Below are 19825 nucleotides of genomic sequence, written 5' to 3'. Positions count from 1 at the left end.
TGGTAAAGAAGAAACTGCTTTCTTTTGGTACTGAGATTGAAACATCTGTCCAGAAATTGGCTGACTTTAAATACTGCTGTTGTGATACGGTCAGGATACTGAATAATGGATGCTTAATGTATTAAGTGAGTGACGCTTATTTGATTCTGTGTGACACTACAGACACCCTTTAAAAAGGGCACAACACAATCCAAAATGTTTGACCGGAAGGTTTCTCTGGGGATCTGTACACCGTGAGTCATCTTTTGACTTCTGTACTTCAGGAGATCACAGGTGACAGCAACTAGTATCTATGATAGGTTCTACTACGCAGGCTGTATTAGCTGGCAGAATGTTACCATCTATGAAATCCAAGTAAAGAGAATAAAAATCTTATGCAGAGGAGAAACCTTCTGCTTTCTGGTTTATCTGTGAGGTTTCAGAAAAATAGAAAAGTGTAACATTAAACCAATAGAGCCTTTAAATAACAGTGAGAGAGCATAGTGTTTCAAATGATTCCTACCATTCACCTTGTGATTTGTCCATGTTCTAAATATCTTGCCAAAAAACAGGTGATGAGTCACTTCTGACTCATCTCTCCAGATCAGCAGAACCCTTTGCACCTTGAATAAGATGAAAGTCTTTTCATTTTACTTGCATATAAAACAAAGACTAATGCTTAGCTTAAAATGTGTTATATCAAAAATCCAAAGGGTAAGCTTGACATTAGTTATTGCACATGGGGAGCAGATTGCAGACTTCATCACCTGTGCCAGTTAGATGTGAAAACTCGTTCCTATATGCGGTCATTCAAATGGACTTAGTATGTCCTTCTTTCTTTTCTCATGACATTCATCCTACTAGAATTTATTAATCTCTGCAGTATTGCCAATTTATCTGACTCATATTAACTAAGCTTTCTCTCAAAGAAGTGAATGAAGAAGCCCTCCTATTTATCTTCGAGAATGGGTTTGTAATAATTTTGTTCTATTCATCATAAATAAGGTATTACCAAAATATTGTTTCTGATTTCAGATGTCACACCCCAGGAAAAATATCTGTCCATTAGACAGATCGCAGAATTCCAGTACAGACCAGTGAGTCTGACCAGAAATATGGAAGACATGGCCTAAAGAGAAGGAGAAAGATAAAATTGATTCAAGAGATTTTTCTGAGTCTAGAGAAAATGAGACAAGTGAGATATTCTAAGGTTTTGAATACTTAATAAGGCTGCTTCAAAGAGCAAAGTAATCAGAATAATGCTTTTAGTGTTCATAGTGTTTAGGACAAGAAGTAACAGCTTTAGATTGCAAGAAGGAAGATTCAGGCTCAACATGGCTAATTGTCTAAGGATTGAGAGGGCTGTGACTCACTGAAATAGATTGTCTTGGACTATTAAGGAGGCCTTTGAGAAAAAAAAAAAGGTCTGAAAAATGGCTTTCAGAAAAACATATTACTGGGTCAGATGAGTGATCTGCATAACTTACTGAGGTCCTTTCTGGACCTATGTTTTAAATACTAGGACTAGAGATGAGATCTGATATGGATCACTTTAAATACCAATAAGAAAATGTGCACAATGATAGAAAATAGTTAAATAATAACATTCAAACAACAGGAATTAGATGTGTCAGCTGAATATCTATTTCAGTGAATATTAAAAGTTTTTCACTTACTTACTGAGTATTTAACTGGTAGTGCATCTCCCACCAGAAATAGTCTTTTTATTTGGTGAGGGAGAGAGCTAGAATCCTTTTGAAAAAACAGACAAGGTTGAGGCTCAGCCAGAGTTAAGTTTGTGTCTAGTTGTCAGCTTATGAATAAATAGAAACGCAGTAGGCCAAAAAAAAAAAAAAAAAAAAAAGTCTAAAGTTAGTTTGGACTACTTAAACAGGGATGTGTGTGGAGAAAGGAAACTTAATTACCTGAGAATAACTGGAATTCTTTAAGATGTTTTATCCATAGTGATTCTATTACCTAACTTTCATTCCTTATTGGTATGAAATCCTACCTGGATTACCTATATTAGTGAAGGACCTGAACAACAATGGAGCCATCCTTTATTCCCTCATTTTAGTGAGGGTATAAGGGTGCCCATGGGGCATACAGCGTGGACCCTGTTGTCTAGATTCTAATGGTGGAACTGATGGGGTTAACCATCCTAACAAATTAACTATAATGTAAAAAGCTGATTTTTTTTTTATATGTAATATTTTTTTCATGCTTCTGGTAAGTCACAGTTTATACAAATTAAAAATATTTCTTTTAAGACTTTTAGTACAAGCGTAGAAAAGGAAGTCAGCACTTGAAAACAGCAAGGGAATAAATAGTAAGTTTATTCTGTTTTCTGGTATATTACTACAGGCTGGTATATATCACATGGAGAATTTTAGGCAAGCAGCCATCTGCTGCGGTAATAGTAAGCTATTGGATTAGATTGCACATTCCTGATATGCTCCATTATTTTAATGGATTTAATCTATTTGGAATGTTACTTATTCAGAAGAATGTAACAAACGTAATGTCTCCTGAAGTCTGGCAGTGTTCCTAAGAAATGAGCACTCTGAGTATGGGTTCTGCCTAATTCTAATCACATCAACATTGAGATAGTTGACAGCCTTCAAAATATCTAAAGGGATAATCTAGAAATGGAAGAATCTGCTGATCCTCAAATTGTATTGTATGAAAGGACAGAATAAGGCATAATATTTCCAGAACAGAAGTTTAATTTGATCTTGATTGGACAAAGGGTTTGAATTATGAGGCCCAATGCCAAAAAACCCACCTCAGCTAGATACTGCTATGAAAATGCATGTCTGTACCTTAACAGACCAATTTATACTGAGAGTTTACCTTTCAAACTTTTATTGAATAGTCCACTGTACTTGGCTGTGTTATCTTGTGTTTTCATCATTCCATCTATCTCACCTAAAGATAAATTCGGATCTGGCATCTTCACCATTATGACTTTTTTCTTCCCGTTTATCCATAATCCTTATATTTTTCCCATTCAATGCATTGTTGCAAAATTTACATAATCTTATTTTCACCCATTTTTCAAAGTGATTTGACTATCTTTTATTGTGTTCTCTCCAAACTTGCTAGTTTTCAGGTGAATGTGCTATCTTATGACAACATAATCTACCTGATTTACTTGCTAGCGCTTGTACAAACCATTAGGCTCAATTCAGGCCAAAAAAAAAATGCAGATTAATAGTTTATTTTCACTATTCGGACAGCCTGAATCACAATTAGGCAGAACAACATACTCTATGAAGAAAAGACCTGCTTGCTATGTGAGATCAGGCTGCTTTAATGGTTGAATAGCCAGCAAAGCTTTGGAGTTCAGAGAGAACAGTAAATTTTATAAGCTGATGACTGCGACAGAAGGGACTACTATAAACTTATGTAGTTTACTTCTCATGCTGAAGACAGTGCAAATTAGAACCAGAGCACAGAAGAAAGGTCTGATAACTAATTTTAAAATTTCTGTAACAATCCACAAATAACTATCCTCACTGCTAGTTACAGAACTGATTCTTCATCTTAAGTTGTTCAAAGTATTCACCTGGTTCCTAGTTTAAAGATATTTCACCTTGACTTCTATTTATATTCTTGTCTACTTACTGAAGGGATCTTTTATCAACTTTTTGTTCTCTGTTTAGATAGCTGTAGACTGTAATCAAGTCACTTAATCATGTGTTTGTTAAACCAAGTGAATGAATTGTCTTGAATGTGTCACTAGCCAGTATGTTCTATAGTATATTTCTGTGGTATATATGCTGGAGACTTGCTTGAACCTCCAACTTATCCAAAAACTTTCTAACAGTGCCAGTGTGTCACCAAGTCTGAAATAATAAATCATTCTGAAATGGAAGCGTATTAGCTTGGGCATGGTGCTGCCCTGATATGATCACATACTATTTTGTCAGCTCACAAATCAGTAGAAGTACCTTGCAGCAATCCAGAATATATAGCATAAACATATTCTTAGTCCTTTTTACAGCTTTATAGGAACAGTACCAATTTTTTTAAATGCCCCTTCAGTAATAGACAACAGAACAGGACACAGTATTCAAGGAATGCTTGTGCCAGCACCAAATACATATATAGCTTCTGTATCTGTTAACAGTCGGACTCAATGATCTTAAAGGTCTTTTCCAACGTAAATGATTCTACAATTCTGTGATTCTATCCTCACTCAATATTCTGTCAACACAAGATCTTTTGGCTGCACAGTTCAAGTTCATGTTTAACTAACAACCCACCTTGAATCCCAAGCTCTTTCAGAATTACAGCTTTTCAATATAGATTTCCCTCATCCTATGCCTGTTTTCTGTGTCATTGGCTCATAGACATCTGAATTTATATTTGGACACATCCAAAAAGGCCAGAGTCCAGAAGGAAAGACCTTCCTTCTATTGATATTGGATCTGGCCCACAGGAGGTCAAAAACATACTCTGTGAAATGAATAGATTGTAGTGTGAGTGTATGAAATGAATGTAAATCAACTGAACTCTTTTCAGAATTACAATTTTATAACTTCTGCAACATTAATAGAAAATAGAGTGATCTTGTCTTGGAAACTTACCTGCATGATGATGATGATGCTTAAGGAGGGATCACAAGAACAAATGCAGAAAGATCCATAACTTCACCTCAAGCTCTGGTCAAATCTAGTTACAGGCAAGGAACATTTGGAGAGAGATGATGAATACCACTGAATAGAGACTATGCTAAATTCCCGTAGCATAAAGTCAGTGCACGTCAGATCATCCTGTGCAGTACTGTAATACTAGTTATCAGCAGTGCCTACATTGTGGATGCAGAATTATTCTCCTACTTGGAGTACATTGAAGTTTCCTTTGCAAGAAAACTTGGTGTGGAGGAAAGGAAGATGTGCACATCTGTTCAGCAGTATTAGGATTCAGCAAATATTCATGCCATTAGGAAGAAGAAAGGGGAATGAGTCCACAGGCATGCAGAATGGTTGTTAAGGGTAGGTTGGGTTAATAAGCAGAGAAACTGCATTAGTATGATGGCCATTATATATCAGGTACCAATTAGGCTTCTCTTCCCTTGCAGTCTAATCTGTGCAGTTCTGCAAGAGCCTGTACATCTCTAAAGCTAACCCCAGTATCTCACCTTGGACGCTACTAGGAGCTGATCTGATATCGTACCTAGACCATTTGCTTCAACAATCCTTGTTGAACGTGATCTGCAAAGAAATGAGCTCACCTTAAGCATCTTCATGCTTAATTCTGTACAGAATTAAAAATTACCACAGTTCTATGATACACTTAGTTTAAGGATGAAAGAGGCAGTCTCTTTGTAAATTCCAGTCTAAAATAGCACTTTAGCTGCTACAGATACAATGATTTCTGATAATTAGTCTGAAAAATTCTGCCAATTCAATCCAGAAATGTCGTCAAAAGAACTGTAATTATTTTTCCAGATAAACCAGTCATGCTTCATAATGATTTGTAAGTAACTGCAAAAATTAGAATACATTGTCTTTTTGCTTTCAATCTACTCTTTTCTTCCCTATTTGTAATTTTTCTCTTTATTTAACTTTCTCTCATTTTCCAGATGATATGACCAATACTCTGGACAGTTATTACACACTTGACAGTGTGTACGTAACATTAAAACACATGCTATATTATAAACACCAGCTATAATATTCTCCTTTTCCCGTTTCTATTTTATCATTCTCTTATTTAGAGAAATTGAGATCTAAGACATGAGAGACTGTTCACCGAAAAAAGATGTAGCTACATCCTGGTATATAGTTTAAGTTAGCTGAACTATTTCTAGTACATACTGGCAAGCTAACAAAAAAAGCATTATTATGATTCTCTAGGTCTTTCTCTCACAACATATTCTGGATACATATAAAGAATATATCACAATAAATTCAAACTATTTACTTTCAGAGAAGCAGTAGTGTTTCTTGACCTTTTATGAAATCTCACTTTGTATAGTTAATTTCTGAAGACATAAATTAATGAACCTTCCTGCATTTATTAGGTTCACACTAAGCTTATGATGTTCACCAATATCACAGGAACTGGTGGAAGTTCAGGAAATTAAGTGCCAAAGAGTAAGATTTTGTTTCAGTGTCATATATGACATGCTTATAAGTGTTCCCTTTTCAGTTTCTAGGGATGCTGGCACAGCCGAGGTTAACCCAAAAACTTAAGGATAGCGTTTTAAAAAGGAAGATTTAAGATACTATGGTGGTACTGACTGCAGCACTGATGCATCAGTGTTAAGAAGGGAATCTCCTGCTGGATAGCAAGATGCATTGCCCTGGGCCTGGACTTAAGCCTAGGAATAGATATAGGAATAGACTGTGTCTGAGAAATAGGCCAGAAAGCACCCATTCTCATGGTACAGAAATGGCATGAAAGAGCAAAGACACAGAACCACTTCTAGAGTTTCTGGTTTAAGGCAAGTATACAAAACCAGAGCCAAGATGGAGAAAATAGATCTAAGAGAAACATACAACAGCTCATAATCTTCCTACTGGTATTACACTGTAGTTGGCTTGGAGTCCTTTGAATGGGATATAGTAAACTAGTACAATGGTGAGTTGGCTATATTCTCCTCCAATTAGCAGAATTTCTGTGATAATACTCAGAAAAGACAACTAGTTATTGCTCAAGAAGAAATTAAAATAATTAAGTAAAGAATATAAAATCAGGTCTTAATCCTAAAATTCTTATTCCTTAAGACTGGTGAATCTAGTCTGCATTTACAAATACTGAAGAAGACTGAAAAACAGTGCAAAGAACATTGCAATAATCTCACGGGAAGGGAAAAAAGCTGAAGTGGATTTTTTCCTGAACAAAGTAGAAAAAAGAATGATTCAAAACTGTACAGGGATTGAGAGCAGCAAAGTCAAGCTGAGTATGCGTTTTTAGCTACATTTACACCAAGTCATTCACTGCCTTTGGGAATGGCAGTAAAGTTACAGAGCAGGTACATCAAAGTTTCTTCTTGTGGTTGTGATACACCTGTATGTGGAAACAGTTCTTCCAGTTCAAAACTATCATCATGAATTCAAAGAGCTAACTCTGCAAAAGACAAAAATGAGAAGACTATAAATACTGGAGGGAATAAAACTTAGGAAAATGGTGAAACCAAGAGTGCAATAAATGGCATTAATATACAGAAATAGAGAGGTTACAACTTAAAGAAATCTTTCCATTGGTATCTGGACACATTGTTTTAATCCAAAACATTAGGACATTTAAAGCCAGATAGGAAAAAGCCCTGCAAATGGGAACAATCTTACTTTGACACATTACTTTTAATGTCTTTTTTCATCCTTAAATTCTACAACCAGAAAAAGATCTACTGGTTAATATATCAACCTTTAACCCCAAAACAATGTTAAATAGCAGGCAGCTATGCTAGGTATTTCAGCTGTAGAAAACTTTCACCGGGAAATTCTGAACATCTGGCTGGCTGCTGATGTTCATTACTAATCAATCTTGATACAATGCAGAAATTCCAGAGGACTGGAAAAAAATTATTATGTCAGTATTTCAAATTGTTAAATTGAATCATTAGGATAACTTTAAGTCAGAGGGAAAATAATTAAAAAGTTGATACAGAGTAAAACATGTAAATATAACTAATACCGATACAGATTTATAGAAAAGACAGTTTGTCAAATGTATTTGATTGCTTAAATGAGACCATAAGTTGGCAGATAATGGTAAAAGTTTGGATTGATATTCTGAGGCTCTTATAAGGCGTTTTGATTTAGAAACCAGAATGACATATAATCAATATGGTTCTCATTAAATGGATTAAAGACTAGTCAGGAGTTAAGATCTCAAAATACCTCAGTAAAAGGGAATAATCACTGGCCAGCTGCATTCTGAGTGTAGGCCCCACAAGAACTGTTTCTTGACTTTTTTAATCCTCCCCTCACTTCAATTAGGATTATTTCAATCATGTTTTATCCAAATGATGTCCTAGAGCTTTTGCAACCCAGAAAGCAAGCATAGATACTAACAAGATTGTGGCTGTCTGATCTAAGAGCACAGAGTGGGATATAGGAAGAACTACCATGAGTCCAGAACTGTAGCACTGAACTCTTCTGTTCGGTATTACTTCATACTGAAGGCACCTAAATTCAGTAGATTCCACAATTTTTACTTAAGCATTTCACAAGCGCCCAACATCTACTTATGCAGGTATCCAGAAAAGCCTCAGTCTTGACTCCTAAGCCCCAGTTTGCCAGTATCTTAGGAGTGGTTTATTCACGGCTTTCATGCTGTGCCCAATGCACAGCAATAAGGCTTACCTCCTTCCTCTCCTTTTTGAATCTTAAATCTTCTCTGCAGAAAGGTAGTTATTCAGCAAGAGGAGTAGCTTGCCCACACTCTTCAGAGCACCAGAACATGTGTTTGAGATGCTCTCTGTGGGACATGTGGGTCTGACTTACTTGGAGTAAGGAATTTAATCCAGACCAGCTGCATATTAAGTCAACAGGCTATTATATAAGTGGACTGGTATTAGCTCTCTTTGATCCTCCTCTTCTGCTATTTCAGAAGAAAGAAAGTATTTCTGCTCAGTATAAGCTGAAAACATCAGGTCAGCAGAAAAACACCAATTCCTGCCTTTGAACTTTTCCTGCAGCTCCAAGTTGAAGCATAAGCTGTATAAAGAGCAAGGTCTAATATTCAGCCGTCCTTAAATAGCCGCTTGCTCAGTGTGTGTTTTGTTCTGAACCTTATTCTGAGGCCCTACTTCTCCCCACATAGTGGGGACTGAGCATACCACATCTAGAGTATCAGGTTCTTCTCTGGGGCCTGCACGGATAAATCTTTATCTACCAATAACCAAAAAGCAATAGCTGTCAAGAATAAAAAATGAAGTTGGCAGAAGTCAAGAGTAGCTGTTATGCGTAAAACTTGTGCTTACAATCCATTTAAAATCTCTTTCTCCCCACCCTACTCCACTCCCCCTCCCAAAAAGGTCTCTTCTCTGGTCAGACTCATGAGCAGCTTATTTTCATGACTCGTAGTATAGTTGCATGTGACTGGTAACACAAACATTGTTTTTTCCAGACTACTTAGGCAGAGATTAATCATTACATAATGCTTTGTGTTGGGAGACAATGGAGGACATGTGTCTAGAAATACAATAAACTGGCAAAAAAGACTGCTGTAATTGTCAGGAGTATGGCAATAATTGAAAACGGTATATGTTACTAAATGAGAAGCAAGCCATAAAAGATCTTAAAAGTGAATTCACACAGTTATCTGATTCACTAGAAAATTATGACTAACTGGGAAGACAGGGCAAGGAGAAGGAAGGATTAAAATGCTTTAATAGACAATTTGTTTCTCAAGGCTGGAAAAGATAATTTATTTTGAGTTACAGAAATTTAAATAGATACCTTTAAAACCTTTTTAGCTATGTAAAATTAATGGAGAATTATAAAGAACAGCTTTGCTGGAATAATGTAAATGAGATTCCCACAGATGAATCCAAGTATAAACATTTTGAGCCATATTCTCCATGCTTATAAAAATATCCTCTCAAAGTAAAATGGCTTGCTAAGTAATTAAATATGTAAAAGCTGAATCAGAAGTTAGATTCAAAACAGACTTCTGGAGTGAAAACATCAACTTTAAATGCAGGATGTGCTTCACGTTTTTGGTTGAGGATTTTTTTGTGAAAACGAAGTAAAAAGAAACTAGTAACTTGTACACAAATAGTCAAAATTTATCTGCAAGTCCTTTAAATTTTTGTTCTTCTGACATGAACGCATTTAGAAATAGAAGGCAAAGTGGATCCTCAGCTGCAACTTGGAGCATTGTGCTCCACCTGATCCACAATCTAGACCCTTCTCTTCACCGTCTTTCCGCACAGATGAGGTATGGTTCTGGTTGTAATGTCATGCCTAATCTTGGTTTGAGATCTGGAATCACGCCATGAGGAAAACACAGGTGAAATCGTTGTAGTAATGAAGTGAAAAACAAAAACATTTCCATTCGAGCTAGCTGTTCTCCAAGACAATGTCTTCTTCCTGGATTGAAAAGAAGGTTTTCAAAAGACTTAAAATGTGTTCAATTACATTTTCACTCTTATTATGAATAAGAATGGTCATTTCTGTGTTCTAAAAGGAGCTATATGAACTTGGTGGTAGTATTCTGTAAGAGAGGCTAGGTGATAATTTACAGCAAGAAACAGGTTTGTTCCTCTTGCTACACAAATGCCATAGTAACTAATTCTGTCAAATTTATTTAGATAAGCTATTAGCTACTTTATCTTGTCTTGAAGTGCCAATCTAGACAGAAGATGTTTTAAAAAAATGATACTGTGAATTTCAGCCTTTGTCCCCTACTATTTTCTTAATTTTATCTACTGCCAGTCATTATTACCTGGCTATTATTATGACTTGGCAAGTAGAAAGATATGAAACAGGTCTGGATAATGCCTTTAAATATTAGTTCCCATTCCGTGTAGGACTAGTTACAGGGAATAAATGTGGTTGTGGAAGACAGATGAATGGATAACATCTAGAACTGGTGAGATCAAACAGGCAAAAAGAAATGTAATAGAATACACAATAAAGGTGGACTTCATCAAATCTAACTTGTGGACTTCATCAAATCTAACTTTGGCCATTTAGATGTTGTGCCTCTATTCCAAGGGAATTGTCTTGTCTTGTCTTATCTCCTATTTTTTGGAGAAAGAGTATCCCAGATAAGTAAACCAAGTCACCCTCTACACAAGGCTATGTCTTTCTAAGGGCTGCAGAGGTAGCCCTGGCAGTTAGCTTATATGTAACACCTAATTTTTTAGGTTGAAAATCATACACAAGGTAAATTATCCACTCTTACAGGCATCAAAAGACAAATCCATAATGATTTAGGACTGCCAGAGTATTTCCTCAGGACAGAATGCAATGCTATGTGCTGACACCCAAGCTAGTTTTGAATAAAATCTGCAATTTCTGGTGCTGATTTAAGTGCTGAAACTTGAAAGCTGGTTGTGTAAATCACCTGTATGTAATAACTTTAGCAGCAAATGACTATTAATTGTGAAACCAATAACATTTAATGTACTGCAATGATATAAAATGTATAGACCACTGAGATGACATTGTGCTTTTTTGTTAGTTTATATATAATAATGAGCTCATCTATATAAAAGATATTATGCTAAAATGTGTTATGTCCAGAGTGCATTATATTGAATATCTTTCAAATGGCTGTTTCATCAGAACTGTGGATATTTTATATCATTCTGTCCATTCCTGATTTATTGCCATCACTTACACATTTCTAGATTTATGAAAAGGAACAGTGAAAGGAATCACTCTTACCTAGTGAAAAAGGAATAAATGCATCTTTCTTGACAAACTGCCCGCTGCTGTCCAAAAATCTCTCAGGACAAAACACTTCTGGATTGCTCCAGTATTTTTCATCAAAATGAACGGAGTAGAGGTTTGTAATGACTGTAGTGCCTTCAGGAATAGAGTAACCACGCACAACAGTATCTTTGGAAGTTGCGTGAAAAATACCTAGCGGAGCTATATTACAGAATCTTAGAACTTCATGTAGAACAGCCTCAGTGTATGGCATTTTGCATTTCTCTTCTAAGGCAGGCATTTTGTTTGGGCCGATGACTAAATCGATTTCTTTTTGAACTTGCCCTGTTAGGAACAGGAATAAAAAGTTGATGTTTATCATGTAATATCCTTTATTTTTTAATTTAAGCTATAAAATATATACTTTTAAAAAGGATACTGAAACGTGAAATATCTTATATAAAATATAGTAGCTTATAAGCTTTTAAATTTAGACTTTATATTCCTTACCCCACTAGTAGGAATTATTACTAGCATATATACCAGTATTCTCAGCAAAACTGTGTTTTAACATACTTTTTTTTGCTTGTGTATATTTTTATTTCTGGAGCTCTTCAAAACTAAAGAAACAAGCAAAAGAGTGCAAAGATAAAGTACATTAAATACTTGAGTGAACACAGATAACACTGAAATTAGCCACTTGAACTTTCCCTTGTCTAGTTCTGTTATGATTCTTTAGAATTGTCACAGTGCAAAATCATTCACTCTTAAACTCAAAATAACTCATACAACACAGAGTTAAGAGGGACAGGAGACTGAATTTAACTGAAAAGGAACAAATTCAATCACTACGGATTTTTAACCTGTTTGTAAAATTAAGTTCACAGGTTATTTAAATAATCTCAAAGGCATTCAATCTTCTTTTTCCTCATACACTTTCTTTGTTGAAACTGCCAAACAGCTCGTAACTAAAACAAAGCTGGACTTTTACAGTTCACGTGGAACCAATAATGAAAGTCTGGACAATGGCAGAAAAATTCTACCAGAATCACCAGGTTTTTCAACTTGAAGTGACAATGTTTCACATCAAAATAAAGAGGTAAAAAGCAGCTTAGTGAAAATACATTCTGTGATGTAGTGGTGTATTGGTGTATATTGTAATACTTGGACAAAGAAAGTCTAACTAAATGAAAGGTAACTAATTTTTATTTTTATCCAGATGAACTGATTTTGAATCCAAATTCAGAAACTCATTGTATCGCAAGATCTGAGATCAGAAGATTATTTTAGGTGAGTGGATCTCTACAAAATTGGCCAATGCATAGGAGACACAAAGCTAGAAAGTTTTCTTGATCCTTATTGAAAAACTATCTTGGTCAGATCTTAATCGAGAAGGAATAAGGTTGTTCTTGGTTTAAGATATGAATATTGTTTGTGAGCCAGGACAGACTGATCAGAAACCTTGATATACGTGGACCTTTTTGCATTTGGGCTTTTTTTATAATGTAAAGCATAAATATATCCTATTGACTAATTATGGCACTTAATATATTTGTAACTAAAATATGGACAATGGATATATGCATCCTAAAACTTAAGTACCTATAAAATCAGACTCAATTTTTTTACATTTTATTAAGTGCTTTTCTTTTTTGGTAGATTTTCTTATTATACTGTGTAAAGCATATAGATGAATCAGTGGAACTCAGAAGCATAAAGGCAACATTTAATTTTTTTAAACTCATTTGTTTTAAATCGTCTGAAATGTGCTGACTGGTTAAAAATAGCAATCGCAGTTTTAAGCTTCCACAAAAAAATTATTAGCTGTACTTAGTGAGCTCAAGCTATGTATTTCTCTTAAGTATGTCCCTCAAAGCTTTTAAAATTAACAACTCAAATCATGTTAGATCTTGCTTTTAATCCTAGGCTAGAAGAAAGTTTTCATATTTTTTAATCTTTAATCAGTTTCTTCCTGTTCAATTAATTAATCAACTAACTAAAATAGTTGAGTAAATGAAAATAAGAAAATACATAAGAGGTTATGGCTTTCGGGAGTTACTTGAGCGAACTTTGTTCTATTTGCTTAGCCAGATATTTTAACCATCTCAGTGAATATGGGACTTAAAATAATGATAATAGCACAACAAAAGAGCTTTGGCATCAGCTTCTTTATTTAATCTGAATGATTTTCACTGTGTATAGCATGCCAGGCCTTGACACACGTTATTATCATATTTTAATTTTCTTTTTTTTCAAGTAAAGCTGCATTTACCTTAAATATAAATATAAAATTTCATCTCTAATTTTAAAATAGTAATTGCTTTTTGTGCACCCAATTTCAATTAAAAATTATTCTAGCTGAGAAAATCAGAAGGTATACAGTCATGCACCTACTACCATAAGAAGAAAATACCATCTTTCATACACAAAGATATCTGGTTCCTATGCAGAACTTCAGATCATAAGAGCCTTATAGCTATAGGTAATGTTGTTATCCCCATTCTGAAAGGATAATGATGGTGAAATTGATGTTAGAGCAATATTCTTTGATCAAAGTATCAGTAGTAACTTTCCAAGTTATCTAGGCCACTCTTTCTCCAAATACTGAAACTCCCTAGTTGAACTAAGCACTACCAAGGTTTTGATAGGAAAAGCAAAGTGGAGGCTGTGAAACAAGAAACGTGACTGTTCACTTCTAAATCCAAACTTATACACAAAATGTCTGGGCTGATATTCAAACATCTATTGCTGTCTTGCTTCAGAATGACTGTAACACATATTTTTATTTTTATATGCTATTTTTGTTCTTCCAAAGGTATAAATATACATGTCTATAATATGTAAATCTACTGTGAATTGAGGCACTTAAGGATAAAAAGGAATGATACCTAAACTGTTAACCACAACCTGATTTACATTTTTGCTGATGTTTTTGTATTTTTCATTTAGTTTATTAATTTCATATTTAATTGCATTTGCTTATTATTTATTAACTACCTAGATTAGTACATCTGCCAACCAATATTATGCATCACAACACTAAACTTAAATATATTAGACATACTTTATTAAAAATATTAAAGCTTCATGAAAATGTATTCACAAAATAATATGCTAAAATTTTATCATCATACTAGACTTTTGATATCCTCTCCACCTGCATATAAAATAAGCTTTTCGCCTCTGTCCATAGTATATTTGGTAAATGATACAATAGAATAATATATACAAACCTTCCTTTTTGGTTATGACTATGGATCACTGCACCACTTTGAAAAAGCATTTTAAATTTGCAATAGCAAAGTGTATCAGTTCCTCAAAAAGTCAAAGTTCTTACCTTGAATGTTTGGATAAAGAGCCATAAATAACACTGCCCATCTTAAAACATTTGTTGTGGTTTCTGTGCCAGCTATGATGAGTTCTCCAACAGAGAAAATTAAGTTTTCTCTTGAATATGTAGATTCTGGATCATTTTCATTGCAATCCATCTCATCTAAATATGCATCTACAAAATGTCGAGGTGACTGAGGCTTCCTGTTTTCAGAGACACGTTCAATAAGCTCATGAAGAAAGTCATAGACTTCAGCTGCATTTTTAAACAGCTGCTGGTGTTTCCCAAATGGCAAGATACCAATCCAAGGAAAAGCATTATATAAAAATACAGAAGCACTAGCAGCTAATTCAATATTTTCACTAAAAATCTCAATCATGTGCTGAAATTCAGTATCTTCGTATGTAAAACGTTCTCCAAAAATAATCAAATTAGTAATGTTTGAAACAGCATTTGTTATCAAGTGCTTAAGATCAAATGGTCTGCCTTTGTATGTATCAATGGCATCAAGAAAAAATATAGATTCTTCTGAAATTTTGTGTTCAAAGGACCTTTGACCATATCCAAAAATTCGAAAGGTATTTACAGCTAATTTGCGGTGTTCTGTCCATCCTCTGCCATATTTACTGTTCAGTAAGCCTGAAAAAATATTTTGACACAGTATTTTATGAAACGCTTTATTTTTCCCCCAGAAGATAATAAAAATTATTTAATGAGACAAAAAATTACACACATCTTGCTATGGAACATAGTCCAAGAGTGACAATCCTTTCCAAACAATATCTTTAAAGAAGCATCAAGTATTTTATGAAAGGAGATAAAGAAGTAGAGAAAACAGCTAAAGCAAATGTTTCATGTGATCACAAACCCATCTATTGGACAAAAATTACATTTTTATATAAAAGACGTTAGTACTTACCTCCCATGTTTGTCAGCTTCTTAAACAAGGGAAGAGACGGTCTGTCGGCAAAAATTTCACTTTGATGAACAAGGCATTCTTTTACTGCATCATAGCCATTCAGGACAATAGCAGATATACCTCCAAGATCAAGACTGAAGATCTTTGGGGGAAAAAAAAATAATAAAAATTGTAAAATGCTATTACAATCAAATCTTAAGAACAGATAATGAAAACAAGTAAAAACAAGTAATGAAAAAGTAAAACAGCACTAAACATCAATGCAAAATACAGTCTTGAATAAACTTCAGTAGGACATACAGGTAACCAGAGGTGATACAACTGTGGCATTACACAGTAGAGTCTGTTGTGAGCTAATTTACTCTGTCAAAAGATAAAGTAAATTAGCCCACACTACATTCTGTGCTTTGCTGTGCACCTAAAATGACCAGCTCTCCAAAGTAAGGACTGGGGATGCTTTCATATGGCCATTAAAAAACCATTAATTTGGTACAACAAGGCACATTTTTCAGAAAAAATGTACTGTCCCCTAACATTAGTAGATACAAGTATATACTTATAAGTATATAATATAACATTACTGGATATAAGGTAGAGTTTTTAAATAAGAACTAGAAACAAAGTACATATATGGTCTACTTTCCTAATTTGCTGAGATGATTTTCACTGGAGGGAGGAAAGCTTTACTACTGTATCTGCTCCTCCTCCCTGCCTGAGTAAAGGTAAATTCCAGTAGCTTAATTTGGTTAAGGGCACTATGACTGAAGCTACAAGTTCATAACACGAAGACTTCCAACATGTCACTTAGCAATGGCAGGCACAGAAGTGGTGTCAGTTGTGAAGACAACCAAGCTGCACCCAGTCCTTTCTACCTCTGAAACTGGACACCGGCTTACTTTGCACAGGCTCCCAAAGAACCATCAGATGATAGAAGTGAGAGCCGTGATGACAGCCAACAAATGACAGCATAGCCCAGCTAGTCCCATCTCCCGTTTCCAGAAGTGGTTAGCACTAGATGCTTTGGAGAAAGATGCAATACATCCTGCAGAAGGCACATACAGGATAAACAAAATGAAAATCTTAACCTAAGTTTTAAAAATTAAAAACGAGGCTAAACTCAAGACTGAAATCCTGTTATCCCTTTCCATACTTTTTCTTAGCATTATAAATCTGTATTTTTACCTATACAAATCTCTAGTTTTTCCTTCATCTCAGTGCTATTGACCTCCACAATATGAAATAGTGTTAGCCTAATTATGCATTCTGTGACAACTGCATTGTCACCAAAAGGGTTGTCAAGCACTGGAACAAGCTGCCCAGGGAAGGGGTTGAGTCACCTTCCCTGGAGGTATTTAAAAGACACGTAGATGTGGTGATAGGGACATGGTTTAGTGGTGGATTTGGCAGTGTTAGGTTAATGGTTGGACTCGATGATCTTAAGGGTATTTTCCAACCTAAATGATTCTACGACTATTTTGTTTTAGCAAACTTGGTATTTTTCACTGTTATAATGGCTCTTCTTTTTTATGTGACAAGATGACAATCCCAAAATATTTCTGCAAACCATTTGTGAGTTTTGCATACTTAGATCATAGCTTATTTCTTTCTTCCTACATCATACATAATTTAAAAAAAAATCCTTTCATTGTATTTTTCCAGAGCCCCACAAATCCTGATATGCTGTCTTCAAGTTCCCTCAAATTCTGCAGGATCCTTTCTGATGGCAGGTGACTAAAACTACACACAGCATTCCAGGCAAGTAGAAAGCTTAGTTTATTTGATGATGTTTTCCTTCCTATTTCCATTCTATTTCTCCTAGTATTTTGCTTGAAACACATTTACTTTTTTCTATTGCCAAAAAAATTGAAACAAAAATTAATATTATCCTTTTGTTCCTGCCATTTAGCATGCTTTTAAGTCATGCACATTGCTTTGCTTCTCATTCATGACAATACTGTGACTTATTCTGTTTGTGCTGTAGGTTTCATAAATGATCTGGACAAAAGCTTTTAATGGACTTAAGTTCTAGCAACAGTTTTATTTGCTTGTTAGGGGTGTTATATTTAAACACCTCTAGCAGTCTGAAGGATGTGATTCTTCTAGACAAACGATTGTTTGTTGGACACAAAGCTCAGTCCTTCAGAGACCCCAGTGATAATCCTGCCACGTAAAACACCACAGGCGTTACAGTCTGGAGATGCACAGGCACGCTGAATGGCTGGCCAGGGTGTGTGCGCTGGCTGGCCAGCTGCTACCCAAAACATACCTACGTGTGTGTTTACGTATGTGTACACATACACGCTTACAAATGCTAACCCCTGCCTGCCTTTCCCTGCTAGATCTAGTTTGGGTTTAACTTTCATTAAGTTTGTAAGAATAGATTGGTTGCTTGAAACTGGCTGATGAAAAGAAACACCTGATATATAAGCAAGTATGAAAAAAAGAAAAAATCCATTCTTATATAGTTATACTAATTGACTGTAAGTATTGCAAATATCCCACTGAAGGTACTTTGAAGCAACGTGTTTTCAGTGAAAACGTTGGATTATCCAAGTGCCCGCTATTTGGTGGTTGTACTTTTGTCGATTTTAAGCCCTTTCGGCGTGTCCAAGACTCACGGATACAAACAAGCGAGATACTTCCATCTGCAGCGGGACACCAGTGTAAGCATTGTACCAAAACCACAGCAGAAAAGCGAGGGCCAGGCTCGCAGGCGGCTCCCCTCCGCCCCTACCGACCTCCGGAGGGAGCTCCGGCAAAAGAGAGGCGAAAAGCCCTTCTCCTCTGCCGCCGGGCTGCCCCTGCTCCCACGGCAAGGGCTGACCGCAGCCCCGCTTTTGCCGGAGCCTCGCGCTCCGCGTCCCGCTACCGAGCGGGTACCGGGCCCTTTCCCCGGCTCCCGTTAGCCGGCGGGGGTGCTCCGCCCGCGACGCCGCTGCCTCCTCCCCGTGGCCGCGTAACCGACAGCCGCCCCGGGGCGAAGGCACCCACAGCCGCTCCGGGCCGGCGCCGGGACAGCTTCCCCCGGCCGGACGCGCCGTGCTGCCGGTGCGGGTCCGGGCTCCTCCGCGGCAGCCCCAGGACGGGGAGAGCCCGCCCGGCTGCCCCTCCCCCGGGCTCTGCCGCCGGCAGCGCTGCCCGCCCCGGCCCCGGCCCCGGCCCGCCCCGCTCCGCTCCCGTTCCGGAGGGCCCCGAGGAGGCGGCAGACGCCGCCGGAGCGGCGGTACCTGCCCGTGGATCTGGCTCTGCCGCCGCATGTAGACGTGCGGCTGCTCCGCGCCCAGGGCGTGGATGTTGCCGATGAGGGGCAGCCCCGCGGGGCCGGGCGGGAAGCCGGGCGGCCTCCGCTGCTTCAGCAGCTGCCGCACCACCAGCGCCAGCACCACCGCCGCCGCCAGCAGCAGCAGGAGAAGGAGGCAGGCGCCGCTGCCGCCCGGGCCCCCCGCCACCGGCCACATCGCCGCTGCCGCGCCGCTTCCTCCTGCCGCCGCCCCCGGCCCGCCGCCCTCCTTGGGCGGCGGCCGCGCCGCCCCGCGCTCATTGGCCTGCGGAGGGCTCCGCCGCTTCGCGTCAGGCAGGGGCCGGGCCGGGCCGGGCTGGGCCGGGAGCGCACCGCACCGCACCGCGCGAACCCGCAGCGGGGCCGGGCTCGGCCGGCGGCGACCCCGCCGCCCTGCCTGCCTGCGGGTGGGAGGGGGGTCCCGGTGCCCGCTGCGGGGGTCCCGGCTGGCAGCTCGTGCCGGGCTCGCGGCCCGCCCCGCCCGGACCCGTCTGGGAAGCGTTGGGAAGGGTCTGTCCTCCTGTGGCTTGCGGGAGTGCAGAAAAGGGGTCTCGGCCCCCACGCGGGTTGGGTTTTGCCTCTTTTTTTTGCCTGGAATAATATGAAAAGTTGCTCCTTCCGGGTTTATGAAGTGCTGAAAAACCACTGCCGACCGTGTGCTTCATGCCCTGACCTTGGCAACTGAGAAAAGCAGCAGTTACTTGCTCGCTATTAAGTCTCTGCAGCAGCAAAAATCCACAGTTCTGAGATGTCCGTCCCAGAGCCTCTTCGGGTCTGGGGAGCTTTGAGCCGGTAAATCCCGCTGCGTTTCCCGCTCTGCCCTTTCCAACCTCACCCTGCCTATCTGCAGACTCCTGGTGGCGGGTGCGCGGCAGCTTCACGCGTGGTGGCTGTCATTCCCTGTGTTGCGCAGCCTGGCCTCTGGTCATCCGACCCAGCTAACGGCCATGCCAGGGTGCTGCAGCGGCCAGGGAGGA

The 19825-nt window shown here is 38.2% G+C and overlaps 1 protein-coding gene across 3 annotated transcripts; it reads right to left on the bottom strand.

Annotated features, from left to right (window-relative positions):
• Positions 1–8617: 8617 nt before the first annotated feature.
• LOC128152789 (vitamin D 25-hydroxylase) lies at positions 8618–18950 on the bottom strand. Of its 3 annotated transcripts, XM_052811420.1 has the most exons (6): positions 18796–18908; positions 16465–16610; positions 15569–15710; positions 14656–15288; positions 11334–11663; positions 8618–10031 (listed from the first exon to the last, which is right to left on the bottom strand). In XM_052811420.1, the coding sequence occupies exons 3-6, from the start codon at positions 15573–15575 to the stop codon at positions 9856–9858; spliced, it is 1146 nt and encodes a 381-aa protein (XP_052667380.1). In that variant the 5' UTR covers positions 15576–15710; positions 16465–16610; positions 18796–18908; the 3' UTR covers positions 8618–9855. The 3 variants fall into 3 exon arrangements, with proteins under 3 accessions (XP_052667380.1, XP_052667382.1, XP_052667381.1); XM_052811422.1 differs by lacking the exon at positions 18796–18908 and having other exon boundaries at positions 14656–14852; XM_052811421.1 differs by lacking the exons at positions 14656–15288; positions 16465–16610 and having other exon boundaries at positions 18796–18950.
• Between the last annotated feature and the right edge of the window lie 875 nt (positions 18951–19825).

This window comes from Harpia harpyja, chromosome 16 (genome assembly GCF_026419915.1).
Source record: "Harpia harpyja isolate bHarHar1 chromosome 16, bHarHar1 primary haplotype, whole genome shotgun sequence".
Lineage (NCBI taxonomy): Eukaryota > Metazoa > Chordata > Aves > Accipitriformes > Accipitridae > Harpia > Harpia harpyja.
Note: the sequence above shows the minus strand (reverse complement) of the source record. Positions and strands in the feature narration are given on the sequence as shown.

Bases quoted from the DNA above. Each gene is read 5' to 3' on its own strand.
- LOC128152789 (XM_052811420.1), bottom strand. The intron at 11,664-14,655 runs GTAAGAACTTTG...TGTTCCTAACAG, and splicing joins TCTTTATCCAAACATTCAAG to GGCAAGTTCAAAAAGAAATC. The intron at 10,032-11,333 runs GTAAGAGTGATT...TTTTCAATCCAG, and splicing joins ATTTATTCCTTTTTCACTAG to GAAGAAGACATTGTCTTGGA.